Source organism: Hyperolius riggenbachi, chromosome 8 (assembly GCF_040937935.1).
Source record: "Hyperolius riggenbachi isolate aHypRig1 chromosome 8, aHypRig1.pri, whole genome shotgun sequence".
Taxonomy (NCBI): Eukaryota; Metazoa; Chordata; class Amphibia; order Anura; family Hyperoliidae; genus Hyperolius; species Hyperolius riggenbachi.
In genome coordinates, this window is record NC_090653.1 from 266,206,601 (window position 1) to 266,230,085 (window position 23,485).

The 23,485-nt window shown below is 47.7% G+C and overlaps 1 protein-coding gene across 1 annotated transcript in view; it reads left to right on the plus strand.

Annotated features, from left to right (window-relative positions):
* GRIPAP1 (GRIP1 associated protein 1) overlaps nucleotides 1–23,485 on the plus strand; it is a 255,468-nt gene that overhangs the window by 203,137 nt on the left and 28,846 nt on the right. The window contains exon 28 of the mRNA XM_068248000.1: nucleotides 19,999–20,153. Within this exon, the coding sequence (XP_068104101.1) occupies nucleotides 19,999–20,153 (155 nt within the window). The remainder of the gene's footprint in view (nucleotides 1–19,998; nucleotides 20,154–23,485) is intronic.

A 23,485-nucleotide genomic window follows, 5' to 3' on the forward strand; every position in this document is an offset into this window, starting at 1 on the left:
TGGTGAGGGAAGGAGAATCCCAGCTTATGAAAAGGGAGAGCTGAGTCCCTGAAAAGTTGTGAGGCAATGAAACGCGTTGAGGAGGTGGGGAAGAGGTCATGCAAATGTGTGGAGGTGGCCACGTGACCGGAAGACTAAGGGAAGAGAACCCACTGCTACGTACATGTAAAAAGGGCAACGCGGTTATTTTGGTGCCGGAGATGGCTGCTAGTAGAATATAGGTACAGTATTTTGTTCAGTATTACTGATACTTTACTATGGCTAAGCCTACCCTGTTATCACACAAGGCCCTCCCATTATCGATGCCTAACCCCCAATGCCTGACCATAACCACCTAAACTCCCTCCCCCCCGTGCCTAACTGTCCACCCACCCGTCGCTATCCCTGCCTATATCCACCTTTGCCACTAAATTCTCGGGCCCTGGCTGCTGAATTATAATATTTTTAATTGGGTGTCCTAATCCTTGCCGATATCGGCGTCCAAATTGCGCAATGGGCGCTGCTATAGACACAATTTACATTGCTGCAGGCACCCAAATGACATGCTTTAATTTATCCGACTGGCTTTTTTTTGCTTTTGTAATCACTGATGCGATCACTCCAAGATCGCTCCCAAAATTTGGCGACTGCAACACTGCTAATGGGACCAACTGCCTAGTGATTCACTGAAGTAGTGCTTTGCCGATCCCCGGCGATTTCCAAGTGCAGCAAAACTACTCCTAGTGGGTCCCAGCCCTTAGTTTATTCTAGTGATTTTTTAAGTGGACCTAAACTCAGAACTTCATCTCTGCTATAAAAATAAAAACAGTGTGGAGGGGTGTCACAGCACCCTAGAGCAAAAACACAGGAAAAAAATAGGAGCCCAATGGTGCAGTAAGTCCAGACAAAAAGGAGTTGAAGTAATCCGATGTAAAAATACTACTCACAAAGGCGGGTTGCTGGGGGAAACCAGCCACAGGAAGCAGGTGGAGACAATGAACCCGGCTCCACTTGGGGTGGCCCAGCCGGACCTCGATGTGGTCGCTCTCCTTGGTAAATAGGACAATAACGTTCTGTGGTGAAACCACAGGTGTTATGTCTAAACCCCCTCAACATGGGACATTGGGGGGGGGGGGGGGTATATGTGGAACAATTAAAGGGAAAAGAGGCGCCCTGGTGTTTATAAAACAGATTAAAATCAGATTAAAACGGAAAAGGGATGCAATGGCTTACCTCAATAATGAAATTCTTGTGTGAACAAAATAATTTTATTTAGCACAGGCAACGCGTTTCGCAGGTCTGAGCCCGCTTCATCAGGGCAATCACAGTGCCGATTAGAACAAAGCCAATGGCATAGGGAGCCTCTCTTTAAATAAAAACATTTCCTTGTTACAGCTGATACAAATCCTGCAATAAATCTGCAGTGTGTCTACTTCCTGCTTTCATGGAAGCAGACTTGGGGTTGACCTCCTGTGTTTACAAATTAGCTTTGTCTGCGTAGGCAGCCAGCTGACACGCAGCTGAAAGATCAAATTACAGTTGTGATTAGTCACAGATGAGGTGGATTAGACAGGCTAAACTCTCTAAATACATACAGGGTGCATTTCTCTGTTTTCCTTCTGTCCTGAGTAAGAGTTCAGGTCCACTTTAAAGAGGAACTCCAGTGAAAATAATGCAATAAAAAAGTGCTTCATTTTTACAATAATTATGTATAAATGATTTAGTTAGTGTTTGCTCATTGTAAAATATTTCCTCTCCCCGATTTACATTCTGACATTTATTACATGGTGACATTTTTACTGTGGGCAGGTTATGTAGCTGCTGCTAGCTGTTTTGGCTGTTAGAGACAGCTGTAAACAGCTAATTCCTGTCTGTGAACCTTGTTACATTGTAACAAACTGCCAAAAGTACAGCGGTCCCAGAGCTTCTTGTGGGAGGGGTTTCACCACAAAATCAGTCTTACAGCGCCCCCTGATGGTCTGTTTGTGAAAATCAATATATTTCTCATGTAAAAGGGGGTATCAGCTACTGATTGGGATAAAGTTCAATTGTTTGTTGGAGTTTCTCTTTAATAAAGGATTGTACACTGCATTGACAGTGACATGGCTTTTCCCTCCCAGCATCCTGCAGTCGCCCTTTCACTGTTGCCACTGAGACTGGCCTTTTGTGGGTACTTTGTAATGAATCTGACACACAGCAATTATCAGCTGTGCTAAAACTACTGCAAAAGGGTTTTCTAATGACCAATTAACCTTTTTTCAAATAGTAAACTTAAATTAAAAAACAGCATTCCATTGGAGCACAGGGCTTATCATTGCGGATAACAGGACTGCATATGCCTCTGTACAGCTATAACAGTCATTCACAATGTTTCCACTGTGTCTCCCATGAATATAATGTTATTGTAGTGCAGAAAAAAAAATAAAACCTGCTTTTCTTTCATAAACAATGCTAAATGTAATTTTGCCTTCTTGAAACAGAAGGTATTTGCGACAATTCAGCTTTAAAGGACACCCGAGGTGACATGTGACATGATGAGACAGACATGTGACAGTGCCAAGCACACAAATAACTATGCTGTGTTCCTTTTTTTCTTTCTCTATTTGAAAGAGTTAAATATCAGGTATGTAAGTGGCTGACTCAGTCCTGACTCAGACAGGAAGTGACTACAGTGTGACCCTCACTGATAAGAAGTTCCAACTATAAAACACTTTCCTAGCAGGAAATGGCTTCTGAGACCAGGAAAGAGATAAAAAGGGCCAATAGGTAATAGATTTTAGCTCTGGCTTACTTCAATGAATGTGTCATTGAGCAAAAACAATAAAACAGTTAAAACCTAAAAAGTAGATTTAAACATAAAATAAATCTGTGAAGGAAGATAGATACAATCGTTAATTTCATTAATTTTCGCCTCGGGTGCCCTTTAAAGAGGAACTTCATCCTAGACAAACATACTGTCATTAAGTTATGTTAATTAAAATAGATGGGTAATATAATCTGTTACCCACCCTGTTTTAAAAGAATAGGCAAATGTTTGTGATTTCATGAGGGCAGTCATCTTTTTGGTTGACAGGGGGTGACCGGGAGCATAAGACACAGTTCCAACTGTCCTGTGTCCTGATCACCCCTCCCAGTTGCTAGGCAACTAGAACAACATGAGAAATCCCATCATGCTTTGCACAGCATCAGGGGAAAAATGCCCAGGCAGTTTTCTTTGATGGGGAGGAGCTTAGCTTCTGTGCTGCTAAAAATGAGGCTTTGGTAAGAAAAACAGTTCTGATGCTGTGAAACTGTTAAAGAAACACCAAACCTTTTCAGTGCTGCTGAGTAGATTTTTAGTCTGGAGGTTCACTTTAAGTAAGCAACTGTGGTTTCCCACAATGCATCTCTACTGATTATGAAAATGATCTCCTTCTACCCCTGAAGCCAGGCTTTCATCTAGAACCACTAGTGTATAGTGAGCCTGTAGCTTATATATATTACAGAGCCACATCAACCCAACATGCAGACAGCCTGATTCAGACTTTCTGGTCATCATCAGTGTATGGCAGGGTGCATGTTCGGGCAGCACTGTGGCGTAGTGAATAGCTCTCTCGCCTTGCAGCGCTGGGTTCCCATTTCGAATCCCAGCCAGGGCGCTATCTGGACGGAGTTTGTATGTTCTTCCCTGTGTCTGAAGCTTCTCCTGTCTATGGTAGTTAACCAAAATAGACTGTAGCAAGCCTCACAGGTTTGCTTTAAAGAGGAACCGTAGCGAAAAGCGGAAAAATGCAATAAATACATTGCAAAGTGAGAAGGTAAAAAACAGAAGAGAGATCAAGAAATGATTGATATTCGCCTTGTAATTTGTTCATATTGTTTGGTCCACTATGAGCCTGTATGTAATCATCTTTACTACTGGAAGACAGCACCATCTGCCATTATCTATAACCACACCCTCTAACAATGCGATAGACTAAAAGGTGATTTTTTTTTTATAGCTATAGATATGCACAGATGGAGATACTGGTTGCTTGGCAGTTGGAAACGGCAATTATGTCCCACAGTGCAACGAGGTTTGCTAGCTGCGTGCATACTACAATCGCCGCCGCTCGCCGCCAATCAGTGCCAGGCAGCGCTGAGGGGTGGATCGGGATTCCCTCTGACGTCTGGATGTCCATGACGTCGGTGACGTCATTCCGCCCCGTCGCCATGGCGACTCGCTACATGATTAAAAAAATGTTTTTAAAAAGTGCTGCACTGCCCCCTTGCCGCGAGAATTGGAACGGCAAGGGGGTTAAAGTGGGTCCAAGATGAACTTTTACTCATTGCATAATTGTGTTCCTTTCCTATTGTTTATAGGGCATTCCTCAAGCCAAATACGTTTTTGTTTTAATACTCTAATTCCCTATAAACTAAACAAGACTCGCCCACAGCTTTTCAGAGAGCTTTGGCATTTCCAGACAGTAGCAAGGGCTCATGGGAGCTCAGTCTGGGCAGGAGGAGGGGGAGGTATTACTAGCCATAGATTTCAGAGGCAGAGGGGAGGAGGAGGGGGATTAGGTTTTTTTCACAGGCTGAGTGCTGAAGATGCAGATAAGCTTGCCTGTGTGTAATGTTTACAAACAACATGGCTGCTGTCGTATTACAGGAAGAAATAGTTATATTCTATTGAAGCTGTTTGCAGATAGATTTGCTGTGTAAACTATCTAAACTTTATATAAGATATATAGACAAGTTACTTGTTATAGTTAGTTTTTCATCTCGGATCCGCTTTAACTGCTTGCCAACTGCACCACGCCAATTGGCGTGAACACGGCAGCAGCTCCAGGACCACTCCATGCCGATTGGCGTGAATGGCCTGAAATGGGGATGGCAGGGGAGCGCGTATGCCGATGCGCGCGCTTCCCCGCTCTGATGATGGAGCTCCACGCCACCTTCAGCTTCCCAGCGCCGATTGCCGCTCGGAAACTGTTAGACGGTGAAACTGCTGTCTAATAGGTCTGTACATCGCTGCAATCTAAGGCAGCGCTGTCCCCCTGGGAGGCAAACAAGTGATGGGCTGTCATAGGCTGAAGCCTTTAACAGCTGATCATGCTGATTGGCTGGCGGGGGGAGGGAGGGAGGGTTACAAAATTAATTTTGAAAAAAAGCATTTTTATTTAAAAAATAAAGAAACAAATATTTGAAGGAAAAAATAAACATTGGGGGCAGCGATCAGACCCCACCAACAGAGAGCTCTATTGGTGGAGAGAAAAAGGGGGAGGGGATTGCTTGTGTACGGAGTTGTTCGGCCCTGCAGGGAGGCCTTAAAGCTGCAGTGGCCTATTTTGCTAAAAATGGCCTGGTCACTAGAGGGGTGTAATAACGCGGTCCTCAAGTGGTTAATGTGTCGCAGATTATGCAGCATTGCTTACTTACGGCCTGGCATGCGAGCGCTGGAAGGAGCTGATTTTGTTAAAGTTTATCTGTGGGCTCAGAAGCGTGTAGCTTTCCAAGTGGCCAGGCTGTAATCCAATAGCCTAATATTATTAAACAGTGTTTTTGTTCTATCCTGAGATTCTGATCCTCAGATTGCTGTACAAGCATCCTCTCGTGTCTGTCCCGATCCCGTTTCCCACGCGACATAACCTCTTAATGAAATAAATCACAGGCGCTTTTCACTCGCTATGTTCTGCCTGAATCATTTTCTTTGCGGAGATAAGACCCAACATTGAAATGAAATCTCACTTTTTGCTGAGAAATAGGAAAGCCTTTCAGTTGAGCTTTATGCATTGTTAGGATTAATGACACATATTATTTCAGATTGCTTACCTTGTACATTTTGACTGAAACGTTCAGCAGCTCAACTGGTCGTAACACTGCAATCTTCAGTACTTTCTGCCAGTCATTCAGTGTGAGCAGTTGTGGAAAACAAGCAACAAATGTTGCTTCTCTCTTCAGCTAATTGTTCTGCAGGAAAGGGAGAGTGCTTGGACTTTCTGTACCAGAAACTAGTGTGAGACAGAGAAGTTAGAGAACAGACTATGGGCTTGATTCATTTTAAAGCAGCGCAGCTTAATGTGAGGGAGCGCTGGTTTAAGGGCTCTTTCACACTTGGACGTTGCGTTTGATGCGACGTTAAGGTCGCATAACGTGCCCCTAACGCAACGCATGTTAGTTTTGAAGTCGGACGTTATATTGAACTGCGTTATGCGTCCCTTGATGCCTACTTTTCGTCGCATAATGATAGAATGAAAACAGCACGTGTCACATTTTTAAAAAAATCAAAAACATTACTGAGCATGTGCAAACAGTACAATGTAGCTAATAATGCAGAGAACGCACAGCATGCAGCACTTACTAAATATTGCTACACGTTAAACAAAACGCAACGTGAGCACTGTGAATGTCACACATACTTTGTGCTGCTGTGCGTTAGTCTGCATTATGAACTTCCCTAACGTGCGACCCATGTCTAACCCTAAGTGATGCCCCCCACCATTGCATACGCTTACAAAAAATCCCCACTGACGCCTAACTCTAAAAGACCCCCTAACTGATGCCTAACTTAAAAAAAAAACAAACAAACACAGGTGCTTAATCTCAATTAACTTCACCCCCTCCCGGTCACAAAACTCACCACCAAAAATATCAGGTGCCGCACAAGTTTGGGCGCTGTCCTAGGCACCCATACTAATTTCGGCTAAGGGGGGGAAATTTTATTGGTTGCCCACACTTCCCCATGTAGTATGGGCGTCTATGTCAGCGACGAACTTCTGCGGAACCCCTGGCACCCACGTTTTCTGCTTCCACTCCGGTGGTCTGCAAAGTATGTTAAGCAGACTCCTGCTCCTGTTCCCCACTCTCTTATTTGAGAAGTAAAATTTGAAGTGCTGCCATGTGTGATGTCAGGTTTGTGTATACGGAGACAGGGACTTCATTAAGTCCCCCCAGAACTCAACAGGACGGCCACCAGCGAGATAAGTAATCCTCTTTTCCTATACTAACTGTATGTAAAGGAGATTAGGCAGCTTTTAGTGTTGATTCAGCGAGTGCCAGCCATCGTGGGTGCCTGAGCGGATGTGGGTGCGATGCCAGGGCTTGCTTTTCCTCCTGCCACCTGTTTGCCAGTCTGCCTTGGCATCTTCCTTCTCCTCCACCCTTTCCAGCTCATGTTGGCTCTCCTTCCCCTGCCTGTCCTTGGGCTGTCAGAGGATCCTTTTACATCTTCCATCTACTGCTCCAGCGTCATCTCCTGCACAGCCTGACCTAAAAACCCATCAAAGTCGCTCCTGCCCTCCTGTTCTGAGTGCCCTCTAGATGGTTATATATGGGATAAGGACGTCTCTGTACTCCAGCTGTATTTTTATATTTAAAGACAGCAGGTGCACTTGTAAGAGTATCATGCCAAGGAGAGACAGAGAACCTGTTTAATTACTACAAGCTGTTTTTTTTTTCCGTGTACAGTAATTTCATTTCTTTAGTCTTGATTAATCACAATGATAATAATATAATTAGAACAAGTTTACTACTTGGCTGCATTTCCACTGGTCTCTAGTGTGTGGATAGGCTGCATTCTCAGTGATGTCACTGGTTACTAGTGAATGGATAGGCTGCATTCTCAGTGATGTCACTGGTCTCTAGTGAATGGATAGGCTGCATTCTCAGTGATGTCACTGGTCTCTAGTGAATGGATAGGCTGCATTCTCAGTGATGTCACTGGTCTCTAGTGAGTGGATAGGCTGCATTCTCAGTGATGTCACTGGTCCCTAGTGAATGGATAGGCTGCATTCTCAGTGATGTCACTGGTCTCTAGTGAATGGATAGGCTGCATTCTCAGTGATGTCACTGGTCTCTAGTGAATGGATAGGCTGCATTCTCAGTGATGTCACTGGTCTCTAGTGAATGGATAAGGCTGCATTCTCAGTGATATCACTGGTCTCTAGTGACTGGATAGGCTGCATTCTTAGTGATATCACTGGTCTCTAGTGAATGGATAGGCTGCATTCTCAGTAATGTCACTGGTCTCTAGTGAATGGATAGGCTGCATTCTCAGTGATGTCACTGGTCTCTAGTGAATGGATAGGCTCCAGTCTTAGTGATGTCACTGGTCTCTAGTGAATGGATAGGCTGCATTCTCAGTGATGTCTCTGGTCTCTGGTGAGTGGATAGGCTGCATTCTCAGTGATGTCACTGGTCTCTAGTGAATGGATAGGCTGCATTCTCAGTGATGTCACTGGTCTCAAGTGAATGGATAGGCTGCATTTTCAGTGAGGTCACTGGTCTCTAGTGAATGGATAGGCTCCAGTCTTAGTGATGTCACTGGTCTCTAGTGAATGGATAGGCTGCATTCTCAGTGATGTCTCTGGTCTCTAGTGAGTGGATAGGCTGCATTCTCAGTGATGTCACTGGTCTCTAGTGAGTGGATAGGCTGCATTCTCAGTGATGTCACTGGTCTCTAGTGAGTGGATAGGCTGTATTTTCAGTGATGTCACTGGTCTCTAGTGAATGGATAGGTTGCATTCTCTGTGATGTCACTGGTCTCTAGTGAATGGATAAGGCTGCATTCTCAGTGATGTCACTGGTCTATAGTGAATGGATAGGTTGCATTCTCTGTGATGTCACTGGTCCCTAGTGATTGGATAGGCTACATTCTCAGTGATGTCACTGGTCTCTAGTGAACGGATAGGCTGCATTTTCAGTGATGTCACTGGTCTCTAGTGAATGGATAGGTTGTATTCTCAGTGATGTCACGGTCTCTAGTGAATGGATAGGCTGCATTCTCAGTGATGTCACTGGTCTCTAGTGAATGGATAGGCTGCATTCTCAGTGATGTCACTGGTCTCTAGTGAATGGATAGGCTGCATTCTCAGTGATATCACTGGTCTCTAGTGAATGGATAGGCTGCATTCTCAGTGATGTCATTGGTCTCTAGTGAATGGATAGGCTCCAGTCTTAGTGATGTCACTGGTCTCTAGTGTGTGGATAGGCTGCATTCTCAGTGATGTCACTGGTCTCTAGTGAATGGATAGGCTGCATTTTCAGTGATGTCACTGGTCTTTAGTGAATGGATTAGGCTACAGTCTCAGTGATGTCACTGGTCTCTAGTGAATGGATAGGCTCCAGTCTTAGTGATGTCACTGGTCTCTAGTGAATGGATAGGCTGCATTCTCAGTGATGTCACTGGTCTCTAGTGAATGGATAGGCTGCATTCTCTGTGATGTTACTGGTCTCTAGTGAATGGATAAGGCTGCATTCTCGGTGATGTCACGGGTCTATAGTGAATGGATAGGTTGCATTCTCGGTGAATGGATAGGCTGTATTTTCAGTAATGTCACTGGTCTCTAGTGAACGGATAGGCTGCATTTTCAGTGATGTCACTGGTCTCTAGTGAATGGATAGGTTGCATTCTCTGTGATGTTACTGGTCTCTAGCGAATGGATAAGGCTGCAGTCTCGGTGATGTCACTGGTTTATAGTGAATGGATAGGTTGCATTCTCGGTGATGTCACTGGTCCCTAGTGATTGGATAGGCTACATTCTCAGTGATGTCACTGGTCTCTAGTGAACGGATAGGCTGCATTTTCAGTGATGTCACTGGTCTCTAGTGAATGGATAGGTTGTATTCTCTGTGATGTCACTGGTCTGTAGTGAATGGATAGGCTGCATTCTCAGTGATGTCACTGGTTTCTAGTGAATGGATAGGTTGCATGCTCAGTGATGTCACTGGTCTCTAGTGAAGGCATAGCTTCATTCTCAGTGTGATGTCACTGGTCTCTGATGAATGGATTAGGCTGCGTTCTCAGAGATATCACTTGTCTCTAGTTAATGAATAAGATGCAGTCTCCGTGATGTCAACGGTCTCTAGGGAAAGGATAGCCTGCAGTGCCATGATGTCATCTATCTCCAGGGTATGAATAGGCTGCATTCTCAGTGATGTCACTGGTCTCCTGGGAAAGTATAGGCTGCAGTCTCGTGATGTCACTGGTCTCCAGGGAACGGATAGGCTGTAGCCTCAGTGATGTCAGCGATCTCCAGGGAATGTTTAGGTTGCAGTCTCATGATGTCACTGGTCTTCAGGGAACAGATATGCTACAGTCTCATGATGTCACTGGTCTTCAGGAAACGGATAGGCTGCATTCTCTCAGTGATGTCACTGGTTTTTAGTGCATGGATAGACCCTACTGACAGCGCTGTGCTGCTTTTGGCTGTAAGGCTATGCTGGGACTTGTATTTCCACAATAGCAGAGAAGACTGATGCAAATGAAAATGTGCCTGACTCCTGCAGCCGAGCTAGAAGTGAGATAAGGAGTTAGTGATGCATAAGTTAGTTGTTATCCAGAACAGAAGACGTAGATTCAGCCAGTCAGTGGTGGAGAGATTCATAAAAGCATAAACACCCTGAATACTCTGTACAGTCTACATGGAGATAACACATTCTGTCTAAATGTGTGAGTATCACACTTTGATGTGCAGAATTATCCTTCTCATGCCTGAAGAGGTCTTTATTCCATTCCAAGCAGCAGTGGAACGTCTGTCTTTCCTGTACTACTGCAGGGACACATCTTCTCTCTGCAGAGCAATACAGACAGGTCTGGCTGATGCAGTGCTGGGGTCAGACATAAGAAAGGGTTAATGTATGCTGTGCAGGGCTCTGGCTGGAGAAGGGTTAAATCAGGCTGTATTAAGATCAGGAAGGAGAGGGAGTGATGCTGTGCTGGGGTCTGGCAGAATGGGGGATTTAGCTGTGCTTTGCCCAGCTGGGGAAAAGAGTTGTGAGATCTGGCAGGAGAGAGGTTAAGTGATGCTATGCTGGGATCTGGCAGGAGAGGGGTTAAGTGAAGCTATGCTGAGATCTGGCAGCAGAGGGGTTAAGTGATGCTATGCTGGGATCTGGCAGGAAAAGGGTTAAGTGATGCTATGCTGGGATCTGGCAGGAGAGGGGTTAAGTGAAGCTATGCTAAAATCTGGCAGGAGAGGGGTTAAGTGATGCTATGCTGGGCTCTGGCAGGAGAGGGGTTAAGTGATCCTGTGCTGGGCTCTGGCAGGAGAGGGGTTAAATGAAGCTATTTATTTATTTATTTATTGTATTTATAAAGCGCCAACTTATTACGCAGCGCTGGACATTAGTTTAGGTTACAGACAATATTTAGGGGTGACATACAGCAAAATGACAATACATGAATACAAGAAAGACCAGGTCACACAGCACAGTATGAGCATAAGGTAATGCTTAGTCACTGGATGGGAGCATGGAGATTAGGCAAGTTAGGGTCAGTCAGATGCATAGCATGGGTTCACAGTAATGGAGGTGCATGATCAGGTAGGACACAAAAGGAGGAGGACCCTGCCCAATAGCTTACAATCTAGCTATGCTGAGATCTGGCAGGAGAGGGGTTAAGTGAATCTGTATTTAGTCCTGGCAGCAGAGAAGTTCGGTGACGGTGTGCAGAAATCTGGCAGGAGAGGGGTTAAATGATGCTATGCTGAGATCTGGAAAAAGAGGCCCTAGTAAAGTGAAGGCGTATTTGATGTTGGCAGCGGAGGAGAACCCATGTTGGGCATTGTCCAAAGGATGGCAAAATGGTTCTGCACTGGGTTGTAGCAGAAGAGCGGTTAAATGATCCTGTGCTGGACACTGGCAAGAGAAGGGTTAAGTGATGACGGGCTGAGCTCTGGTGAAAGGGGTGATCCTGTACTGACAACGTAAGGAGAGTTGTTCAATGGCCTGCTCTGTGCTCTAGAAGGAGAAGGGTTAAGTTATGCTTTGCTGGGCTGGAGAAGGGGTTAAGTGATCCTGTGCTGGGCTCTGGCAGGACAGGGGTTAAGTGATCCTGTGCTGGGCTCTGGCAGGAGAGGGGTTAAGTGATCCAGTGCTGGGCTCTGGCAGGAGAAGGGTTAAGTGATCCTGTGCTGGGCTCTGGCAGGAGAGAGGGGTTAAGTGATCCAGTGCTGGGTTAAGTGATCCAGTGCTGGGCTCTGGCAGGAGAAGGGTTAAGTGATCCTGTGCTGGGCTCTGGCAGGAGAGAGGGGTTAAGTGATCCAGTGCTGGGTTAAGTGCTCCAGTGCTGGGCTCTGGCAGGAAAAGGGTTACGTGATCCTGTGCTGGGCTCTGGCAGGAGAAGGGTTACGTGATCCTGTGCTGGGCTCTGGCAGGAGAGGGGTTAAGTGATCAAGTGCTGGGTTAAGTGATCCAGTGCTGGGCTCTGGCAGGAGAAGGGTTAAGTGATCCTGTGCTGGGCTCTGGCAGGAGAGGGGCTAAGTGATCCAGTTCTGGGCTCTGGCAGGAGAGGGGTTAAGTGATCCTGTGCTGGGCTCTGGCAGGAGAGAGGTTAAGCAATCCTGTGCTGGGCTCTGGCAGGAGAGGGGATAAGTGATCCTGTGCTGTGCTCTGGCAGGAGAGGGGTTAAGCGATACTGTGCTGGGCTCTGGCAGGAGAGGGGTTAAGTGATCCTGTGCTGGGCTCTGGCAGGAGAGGGGTTAAGTGATCCTATGCTGGGCTCTGGCAGGAGAGGGGTTAAGTGATCCTGTGCTGTGCTCTGGCAGGAGAGGGGTTAAACGATCCTGTGCTGGGCTCTGGCAGGAGAGGGGTTAAGCAATCCTGTGCTGGGCTCTGGTAGGAGAGGGGTTAAGCAATCCTGTGCTGGGCTATGGCAGGAGAGGGGTTAAGCGATCCAGTGCTAGGCTATGGCAGGAGCGGGGTTAAGTGATCCAGTGCTGGGCTCTGACAGGAGAAGGGTTAAGTGATCCTGTGCTGTGCTAGGCTCTGGCAGGAGAGGGGTTAAGTGATCCAGTGCTGGGCTCTGGCAGGAGAGGGGTTAAGTGATCCTTTGCTGGGCTCTGGCAGGAGAGGGGTTAAGCAATCCTGTGCTGGGCTCTGGCAGGAGAGGGGTTAAGTGATCCTGTGCTGGGCTCTGGCAGGAGAGGGGTTAAGTGATCCTGTGCTGGGCTCTGGCAGGAGAGGGGATAAGTGATCCTGTGCTGTGCTCTGGCAGGAGAGGGGTTAAGTGATCCTGTGCTGGGCTCTGGCAGGAGAGGGGTTAAGCAATCCTGTGCTGGACTCTGGCAGGAGAGGGGTTAAGTGATCCTGTGCTGGGCTCTGGCAGGAGAGGGGTTAAGTGATCCTGTGCTGGGCTCTGGCAGGAGAGGGGTTAAGTGATCTTGTGCTGTGCTCTGGCAGGAGAGGGGTTAAGCGATCCTGTGCTGGGCTCTGGCAGGAGAGGGGTTAAGCGATCCTGTGCTGGGATACGGCAGGAGCGGGGTTAAGCGATCCAGTGCTGGGCTCTGGCAGGAGAAGGGTTAAGTGATCATGTGTTGGGCTACGGCAGGAGAAGGGTTAAGCGATCTAGTGCTGGGCTCTGGCAGGAGAGGGGTTAAGTAATCCTGTGCTGGGCTGCAGCATAAGAAGGGTTAAGTAATCCTGTGCTGGGCTGCAGCATAAGAAGGGTTAAGTGATCCTGTGCTGGGCCCTGGCAGAAGAGGAGTTAAGTGATCCTGTGCTGGGCTCTGGCAGGAGAGGGGTTAAGCAATCTTGTGCTGGGCTCTGGCAGGAGAGGGGTTAAGTGATCCAGTGCTGGGTTAAGTGATCCAGTGCTGGGCTCTGGCAGGAGAAGGGTTAAGTGATCCTGTGCTGGGCTCTGGCAGGAGAGAGTGGTTAAGTGATCCAGTGCTGGGTTAAGTGATCCAGTGCTGGGCTCTGGCAGGAAAAGGGTTACGTGATCCTGTGCTGGGCTCTGGCGGGAGAAGGGTTACGTGATCCTGTGCTGGGCTCTGGCAGGAGAGGGGTTAAGTGATCAAGTGCTGGGTTAAGTGATCCAGTGCTGGGCTCTGGCAGGAGAAGGGTTAAGTGATCCTGTGCTGGGCTTTGGCAGGAGAGGGGCTAAGTGATCCAGTTCTGGGCTCTGGCAGGAGAGGGGTTAAGTGATCCTGTGCTGGGCTCTGGCAGGAGAGAGGTTAAGCAATCCTGTGCTGGGCTCTGGCAGGAGAGGGGTTAAGTGATCCTGTGCTGGGCTCTGGCAGGAGAGGGGTTAAGTGATCCTATGCTGGGCTCTGGCAAGAGAGGGGTTAAGTGATCCTGTGCTGTGCTCTGGCAGGAGAGGGGTTAAGCGATCCTGTGCTGGGCTCTGGCAGGAGAGGGGTTAAGCAATCCTGTGCTGGGCTCTGGTAGGAGAGGGGTTAAGCAATCCTGTGCTGGGCTATGGCAGGAGAGGGGTTAAGCGATCCAGTGCTAGGCTATAGCAGGAGCGGGGTTAAGTAATCCAGTGCTGGGCTCTGACAGGAGAAGGGTTAAGTGATCCTGTGCAGTGCTAGGCTCTGGCAGGAGAGGGGTTAAGTGATCCAGTGCTGGGCTCTGGCAGGAGAGGGGTTACGTGATCCTTTGCTGGGCTCTGGCAGGAGAGGGGTTAAGCAATCCTGTGCTGGGCTCTGGCAGGAGAGGGGTTAAGTGATGCTGTGCTGGGCTCTGGCAGGAGAGGGGTTAAGTGATCCTGTGCTGTGCTCTGGCAGGAGAGGGGTTAAGCGATCCTGTGCTGGGCTCTGGCAGGAGAGGGGTTAAGTGATCCTGTGCTGGGCTCTGGCAGGAGCGGGGTTAAGCAATCCTGTGCTGGACTCTGGCAGGAGAGGGGTTAAGTGATCCTGTGCTGGGCTCTGGCAGGAGAGGGGTTAAGTGATCCTGTGCTGGGCTCTGGCAGGAGAGGGGTTAAGTGATCCTGTGCTGGGCTCTGGCAGGAGAGGGGTTAAGTGATCTTGTGCTGTGCTCTGGCAGGAGAGGGGTTAAGCGATCCTGTGCTGGGCTCTGGCAGGAGAGGGGTTAAGTGATCCTGTGCTGGGCTCTGGCAGGAGAGGGGTTAAGCGATCCAGTGCTGGGATACGGCAGGAGCGTGGTTAAGCGATCCAGTGCTGGGCTCTGGCAGGAGAAGGGTTAAGTGATCCTGTGTTGGGCTACGGCAGGAGAAGGGTTAAGCGATCTAGTGCTGGGCTCTGGCAGGAGAGGGGTTAAGTAATCCTGTGCTGGGCTGCAGCATAAGAAGGGTTAAGTAATCCTGTGCTGGGCTGCAGCATAAGAAGGGTTAAGTGATCCTGTGCTGGGCCCTGGCAGAAGAGGAGTTAAGTGATCCTGTGCTAGGCTCTGGCAGGAGAAGGGTTAAGCGATCCAGTGCTGGGCTCTGGCAGGAGTGGGGTTAAGTAATCCTGTGCTGGGCTCTGGCAGGAGAGGGGTCAAGTTATCCTATGCTGGGTTACGGCAGGAGAAGGGCTAAGTGATCCTGTGCTGGGCTACGGCAGGAGAGTTTAGCGACCCTGTGCTGGGCTTCAGCAGGAGAAGGGTTAAATGATCCTGTGCTAGGCTCCAGCAGAAGAAGGGTTAAGTCATCCTGTGCTGAGCTGCAGCCTAAGAGGGGTTAGGTGACATTCTGCCAGGCTCTGACATAGACTGGTCCACTGATGCCTTGCTGGGCTATGGCAGGAGAGGGGTTACGCATGCCTCTGCAGGTCTCTGCCAATCCAGTTTGCAGGAGGTGGTTTTCTCTAGGGGTTTTAGGCAGTCTAGTAGTAGAGATTAGGTAACGCAGTGATTTTAGAATGTGTCTGGATGCCTCGTCGGTGATGCTGCCACCCCGCACAGCATTGGGCAGTAATTCTCTGCCTGCCAGTCTGACACATGGCTGCAGAGGAGCGCGGCACGAATCCCGCTTCTTACAGTAGATGCCGGCGGCAGCATAGCGTGGCACTTCATCCCTACTCTCATACTCATCTTATGCCTTGTAAGCTTAGTAAGCGGAGTCTGATCATTGATCTCACCAATATCTTGGGGGAGGGGGGGGGGTTGTTGGGGTGGAGCTGGTAACAGTGCGATACTGGAACAAGCTATACTCCCCAGTCCATCTGCAGTGTGACCCCATCCTCTCAGCGGCCCACGTGTCTGTCGCTTCATCTGTTTGTTACGCTAGTCCCTTTCGGATGCCATGCCTGACCCAGTCACCTAGTCTTACTCTAACAGGACCTGACACGCTTGGCGGATTTTGAGGCCGTCAGCAAGTGGGGGGCTGCAAGGTGTGAATAATTTAGCTGCAGGAAGATTGGCTGATGTTTTATTTACAACGGCATAAAATGGAGAGAGGTGAGGGGGCGTGTCCTGCGGAGGATACAGCGGATGCAGAAATTGGGAGGAGGGGGGACGACTCAGCTCCATCCTCAATCTGCTGAGGGCTAAACACTCTGAGAAAATGGATCCACTTTATAAAAATCTGAATTATTTACATTTCAATCAAAACATCACGGCTGTACTTCTGTTTCTTCTGCCAAGGAGTTGAATGAACCCTTTGTGGGTTTCTGGCGTGGCGCACAAGGGTCCATTTCACAAAGATGGCGTCACCCTGTGATGTAAAGACCACCAGAGAGAAATTCCGTATAGCTCACCTGCGACTTTCACCATGTCAATTACTCCTAACCCCAACCACTCTGCTGCTGTAATGGCCTTAGTCCCTCTCACACACAGAATGCTTTTTAGCTCCTCCCACACACAGAATGCTTCTTAGTTCCTCCCATATGCTGAATGCTTTTTAGCTCCTCCCACATGTCTGGTTTGCAGTGTTCACATCCTGCTTTAGCACATGATCATGACTAGCAAATTAGAGACGTACATATCTATGACCTGACCAAACTGATCACATGCTCCTCCATGAGTTCTGTAGACATGACCATCACTAAAATTCATAGACCGGTCTGGTAGGATTCTTTTGCCTTCAAGCCTTTGACAGCGGGGAGCAGGTCAACGCTCTCATTGGTTTGTCTATAGCAGGTAAACGAGTGGCAGAGCTTGAAATTATTGAAGTGAAGACTTGAGATTTTGGGGCATCAAGGACCAGGCTTGAGATACGATAAGTGTTCTTGCAGTCCTCTGGTGGTACTGAATACAAAGCCTGGCAGTGCTCACAACTTGTATTATCTTCTACTGTATGACTGCTGGAACCACAAGATGCCTATGCGCACCTTTATATTAGTCTTTCCTTCATCTCCGGGGTGCTCCACAATCTTGGATTCACAATGAAGTCCTGCGTCGATGACTCCGACCTTCTTCCTACCTCTTTCTGCCATCAGACCACCAATCAGAGCAGTCCTACTAACAGTGCTTCACGAGTGGTGACTTTAAATGTAAATACACACTTGCCACTCTCTTTTCAGCCTCCCTTCTTTGCTCTGAGCACTCTGCCTAGTCGGGCACAAAACTACATGTCTATTTAAGGATCAGCCAAAACTGCCAACCAGATGTTTACAAAACTCTGTTTGTACCAGGCGTTGAGTTAGAGAAGCTGAGCCCTCAGTGGGTGGCCATGATTTGAAACTCTGCAACCCTCAAGAAAAGGATCTGGAGGACACAGAGGACCTTATAGGATACCTGGGCTGAAGAAGTCGTAACGCTCCTCCTGATCACTCCCGTGCCTCTCTGTTCTGCTGCAAAAGGCCCCGTGGCCACAACTTCGCCAAGTCGCTGACCTCTAACCCAGACATACTTGCCTGCGCATACGCATGCGACTGTGTCCCCAACTCCTGCACTCCAGGCACGTGCGCTGCCATCCAGTCCTCAGTACAGGGTTGGGTCAGTCATACAGCGCATGCTCAGCCTAGTATGTCCGGGCCTTCATATCCCTCTAACTTTAGTCATCCTTTAAGAGCAATGTTTAATACCTGCGCTTCGGCTGCAGTGTTTTTTTTACAAGCACTGACAAGCCCAACAGTTTTGTTTTCATGATAGTTTATACTGTTTATCCTGCAGTGTTCAGCACAGTGTGTTGTTCATTCCTATCTCTTGAAGGCCAGACCAGACTTCTCTTTGCCTGACCACAGGCTGTTGCGTTTCATGGCCTACAGTGAGGAGTCCTGTCTCCAGATGAACAATATCATTCTTCTGATATGATCTTGTTCTGCCCAGAGCCTTCTTCCAGATGGACAATCATGCCATGATGTTCATCAGGAACCCATAGGACACGTCTGAACATCCTGCTCCATCCAGCTCTGTCTGTGAGGCCAGTTCTGTGCAGTCAGATCAAGCTGTGATCATTATGAATGCATTCCACTATTCACCGCTGACTTGCTGCCAATAATACTTTAGGAAGTTACTGCAGGCAGCATATTTAGAGACCTTTAGCTAAAAATGGCTGACAGAAGCTTTTACTACAAGCTTCATTTACGTTCTAAATACAGTTTTCTCAGGTTCTGCCAAGCCGGTTTTATGTACAGTTGTGTGAAGGTAAAGAGGAATTTGTATTAAGACAAATTGAGGGCAACTGCAAAACAAAGGGGGACTTTGGATCCCTCCAGGCAAGTCTACAAAAACAGACAAACGCAGATTTAAACTTAAAGCTCTAATTGAGGCGTACGTATACCGCCAGTGAGTTGGACGCAGGATGAGCTGATCACGGCTCACCCTGTTGCCGCTCAAACTCCTGGCAGTGTTAAAGAGGAACTCCAGTGAAAATAATGTAATAAAAATGTGCTTCATTTTACAATAATTATGTATAAATGATTTAGTCAGTGTTTTTCCCATTGTAAAATCTTTCCTCTCCCTGATTTACATTCTGACATTTATCACTTGGTGACATTTTTACTGCCTGCAGGTGATGTCAGTGATAGGAGATGCTGCTTGCTTTTTTGAGGGTGGGAAACAGCTGTTATTTCCCACAATGCAACAAGGCTCCCACAGTGTGATGTTAGAACCATGGTCTTGACATTACACTTTGGGAGGGATTTCACCACAATATCAGCCATACAGCGCCCCCTGATGATCCGTTTGTGAAAAGAAATAGATTTCTCGTGGGAAAGGGGGTATCGGCTACTGATTGGGATGAAGTTCAATCCTTGGTTACAGGTTTCTTAAACACTGTTCCTCCTCCAAATCGTTGCAACTCGGAGGGAGAAGTAATTCAGGGTCCAGCAATTGCCAGAACCCTCAAATCACCCTTGCGTACCCCGCACACTATCGCATTATTGCTATAGCACAGGGCTGGAGCTGCCATAGAGGCAAAAGGGGCAATTGCCTCAGGCGCCTTTTTGAATTGCCGGCCAGTGTCAGAGTCCTGCGCATGCGCGGTTCTCTAATATTGTGGCCTACGGTGGGCTGGAGGAAGCCCCAGGTAAGTCACAATTTCATTTTAAATGACTGCTCAGGGTCCTTTTAAGGAAGCATAAGTTTTAAAACAAAAATGGTACGCAAGTTTTAAAACAAAAAAAGTTGAACCATAATGGTTTGATGTGTAGTATTTAACTCGACTATGGCAAACAAAGGACCATTGGTAAATTAGAGGCACTTAATTGCACAGATACATTTCACAAAAGCTGGTTACTGACCAGACGAACGAGCGATCCCGGCTCCATCCCGCAGGAACCCGCGACGGCACATGACTGGCACAAACGAGAGAGCAAACGAATTGCAGCACTTTGCGCAGGAGTCGAGGATCTCCGCTATGATGGTCGTGATTTCCGCGCATCGTTTGCCTAGTCACGCACCTGTACCCACATCGCGAGATTGCGGTAACGATCGATCACTGCAAAACATTGTTAGGTGTGGAAAAAATAATTTCGAAAAATTGTGACGTGGGTCCATAGCTTAATTCTAGGTACACACGATACATTTTTCTGGCAGATTTACCAGATCGACTTTTTCCAACATGTCTGATTTGAATATCGATCAATTTTCTGATTAATTTTCTGATCAATTTCTATAAAAGTGAATGGAAATCGTTTGGAAAAATCGATCGAAATTCAGATCGGACATGTTGGAAAAAAATCGACCTGATGGGTAAATCTGCCAGAAAATGGTATCGTGTGTACCTAGCAATAGAGACTGATGTGTTTGCAGACTTGTTTGGGGTGAACTGAAGTCTCTTTATGTTTTGGGATTGTCAGTTGCCCCACCTACCCATTGTTCTCCATCCACACACGTTACATACTAGTTTGAGCAAAGTACCATTGGCTTTGTTAATTTGGTTTGTCTACAGTTTTTCAGTTGTATGACTGATAAGGTCTTCTTCTCATGGGTGTCCTCTAATGACTTTCTCCTCAGATGTTACAGCCACACATGGGCAGGTAGACCGGAGCAGTCTCAGTAGCGTCCTCAGAGATCTGGTGAAACCAGGAGATGAGAACCTGCGAGAGATGAATAAGAAGCTGCAGAACATGTTGGAAGAGCAGCTGACCAAGAATATGCACCTACAGAAGGTAAGCGATCTGAATCCTTGAGAAATTGGGGAGGGATGTGCAGGGTGCATGCATGCCGCTTGAGGCAGATTTTCCAGTGGAGTGCTGGGTATGTTACAGGTGCAGGGAGTCTAGCAGATGAGAAAAGAGTCCATTAAAGTTCTGAAAGGGAAGGCAGTCTAGCAACAGCCAGAAGGGGCAGGCAGTCTAGCAACAGCCAGAAGGGGCAGGCAGTCTAGCAACAGCCAGAAGGGGCAGGCAGTCTAGCAACAGCCAGAAGGAGCAGGTACTCTGAAAACCGCCAAAAGGATAGTGTTGTCCGGATCATGAACGATTCGGATCTTTGATCCGAATCTATTTTGTGAGTCGAATCATCTGAATCATCAAAATGAGTGATTCGGATCACAAAAGGGGCGGGGCCAGGAGCGACACGCCCCCTCTCAGCAGGCAGCGGGGTCCTGGAAGCAGAGCTGAGATGGATCGCTCTGTTGGATGGGAGCCAGGGACAGGTAGATGAGAGAGGGGACATCGGTGCCACTGCCAGATTTGTGTAGAGCACACATACTGGCTATAACGTGCTGCTGATTATAGGCTGTCTGTTCCGTAGTTGTGTACAGTGAACACATTGGAAGCTTTTGGCTCAGCACAGCTCAGTAACTTTGCAGGCACTGTGATTGCAGCGCAATATGATCCTCCTGCACTCGCTCTAAACAGCTGCACTTATCTTCTGGGAATGCTTTGGGGAATGCTTTCTTTCACTGTGCGACGTTTGCATTCAAAGTGCACAGATGAGCATATAGGTGAAATACATGTAAAGCATATGATTGCAGCATGTGGGTATTGTGTGCAAACATTTCTGCTCTCTGCTCGTCCCTCCTCCCTTCTCTGTCCACTCCCTGCCCTCTGTCCATCTTCTCCCCTTCTCTGTGTGTCCACCCCCCTCCCCTTCTCCTGTCCACAGCAGGGAAAGACCTGTCCTGCTATTCATTTCACCCCCGAATGCTTCGGTAGTAAAATGATCCGAGATTCGGATCAAAGATCCGGATCTTTTCAATGATCCGATTTGAATCATCCAGATCATTGAAAAGATCCGAACTTCCCATCTCTACAAAACGAGCAGGGAATCTACCAAGGGACGGAAGGGGCAGGGAGTCTAGCAACATCCTGAGAAAGGCAGAAAATCTCAGAGGGGTCTGGGAAGGAAAATGAATCTAGTATCATCTTGAGAATCCTGAGGGTGGAAGGAAGTCCACCACCAATCCTAAGAGTGGCAGTGAAACCTGTAGCATCACATCCAGAAGTGGGCCGTCTACCAACATCCAGAGAAGGATAAAGAGTCAACACTAGTATGGGAAACATATGAAGATCTTCCAGCACTCTGGTTAAGGCAGCTGATTCAGCAGCATACAGGGAAAGTGTTGCACTTATCCTTGAAGAATATGGAGTGTTTCCTACACACTACATATTTATTAAAATCTTCAGGGAAGAACCATATTTGTAAATTATTGAATTGAATCCTATGTAATAATGTGCCTGTGTCCCTGTGTTTAGGGCAGCGTGCCTGCGCGGCACTTGGGCGGACTTTAGACAGCACAGCAGGACGGGTGCAGGGGGCGGGCACGTCGTGGCCGTTGTGTAGGCGTGCATGCGTAGCGGCCGTGCGTATGCATGCTAACCATGCAGGCGATGTTGCCTTGGTGTGGGAGGAGGGGGTTGTGAGGGGCATAGCGGCGGAGGCCTAGCCCCTGTTATTGTAACGGGTCTAAGGTCTAGTAGTGAAATATAAGGCATTTTTCTGCATGACAAATCTTCTTATACATGATATGTTGCTTTGTTCCTACTAGAGATATAAGGTCCGCCTGTCCATAATAGCAGAAAGTATTGCGTTTGTCTCAGATCAGCATGACCTTTTCTGAGGCAGGTTTAGGCTCTGTGAAATCAGCCAGATTAGGCAGCAAGACTCACCGATACTCATAAAGCCAGCCAGCAAATGTCACGCATTATGATTGTAAATAAATCTATTGATTGCACTCATTCCTGGAAACGGTGACCGTCATGGCAGATGTGAGAGTTATTGCTGGGCGATTCTTATACTCAAACTTTTATGAAATAATTCTTACTTAAAGTGATGATCCCACTTAAAGTGTTAGTGTTAATTTGCTTCAAATAACTAGAGATGAAAACATGAACAATTATTAATTACATTTCTGAATTTACCCCTCATGCTTGTTACTGACATTGTTTACATCATCAACCCATACTCTGAACTTGGTGTCTGTAGATGTCTTAACCTCCTGAGCGGTATGGACGAGCTCAGCTCGTCCATCACCGCCGGAGGCTGCCGCTCAGGCCCTGCTGGGCCGATTTTTATCAAATAAAGTGCAGCACACGCAGCCGGCACTTTGCCAGCCGCGTGTGCTGCCTGATCGCCGCCGCTCTGCGGCGATTCGCCGCGAGCAGCGGCGAAAGAGGGCCCCCCTAGCCGCCTGAGCCCTGCGCAGCCGGAACAAAAAGTTCCGGCCAGCGCTAAGGGCTGGATCGGAGGCGGCTGACGTCAGGACGTCGGCTGACGTCCATGACGTCACTCCGCTCGTCGCCATGGCGACGATCTAAGCAAAACAAGGAAGGCCGCTCATTGCGGCCTTCCTTGTTTATTATGGGCGCCGGAGGCGATCGGAAGAACGCCTCCGGAGCGCCCTCTAGTGGGCTTTCATGCAGCCAACTTTCAGTTGGCTGCATGAAATAGTTTTTTTTTTATTAAAAAAAAACCCTCCCGCAGCCTCCCTGGCGATCTCAATAGAACGCCGAGGAGGTTAAAGGAGAACTGTAGAGAGAGGTGTATGGAGGCTGCCATATTTATTTCCATTTAAGATATACCAGTTACCTGGCTATCCTGCTGACCCTCTGCCTCTAATACTTTCAGCCGTAGACCCTGAACAAGTATGCAGCAGATCAGGTTTTTCTGACAATTTTGACAGATATGACAAGATTTGCTGTATGCTTGTTTCTGGTGTGATTCAGCCCCTACTTCAGCCAAATAGCTCAGCAGGGCTGCCTGGCAACTGGTATTGCTTAAAAGGAAATAAGTATGGCAGCCTCCATATATACCTCTCACTACAGTTCTCCTTTAAGCATTTCAGTAGAGGGATGATAATGAGTATAGAGCAGTGATGGCTAACCTTGGCACTCCAGCTGTGACAAAACTACAAATCCCATCATGCCTCTGCCTCCACGAATTATGCTTAGAGCTGTCAGAGTATTGCAATGCCTCATGGGACTTGTAGTTCCACCACAGCTGGAGTGCCAAGGTTAGCCATCACTGGTATAGAGAGTCCATGTACTGTAGAAGCATG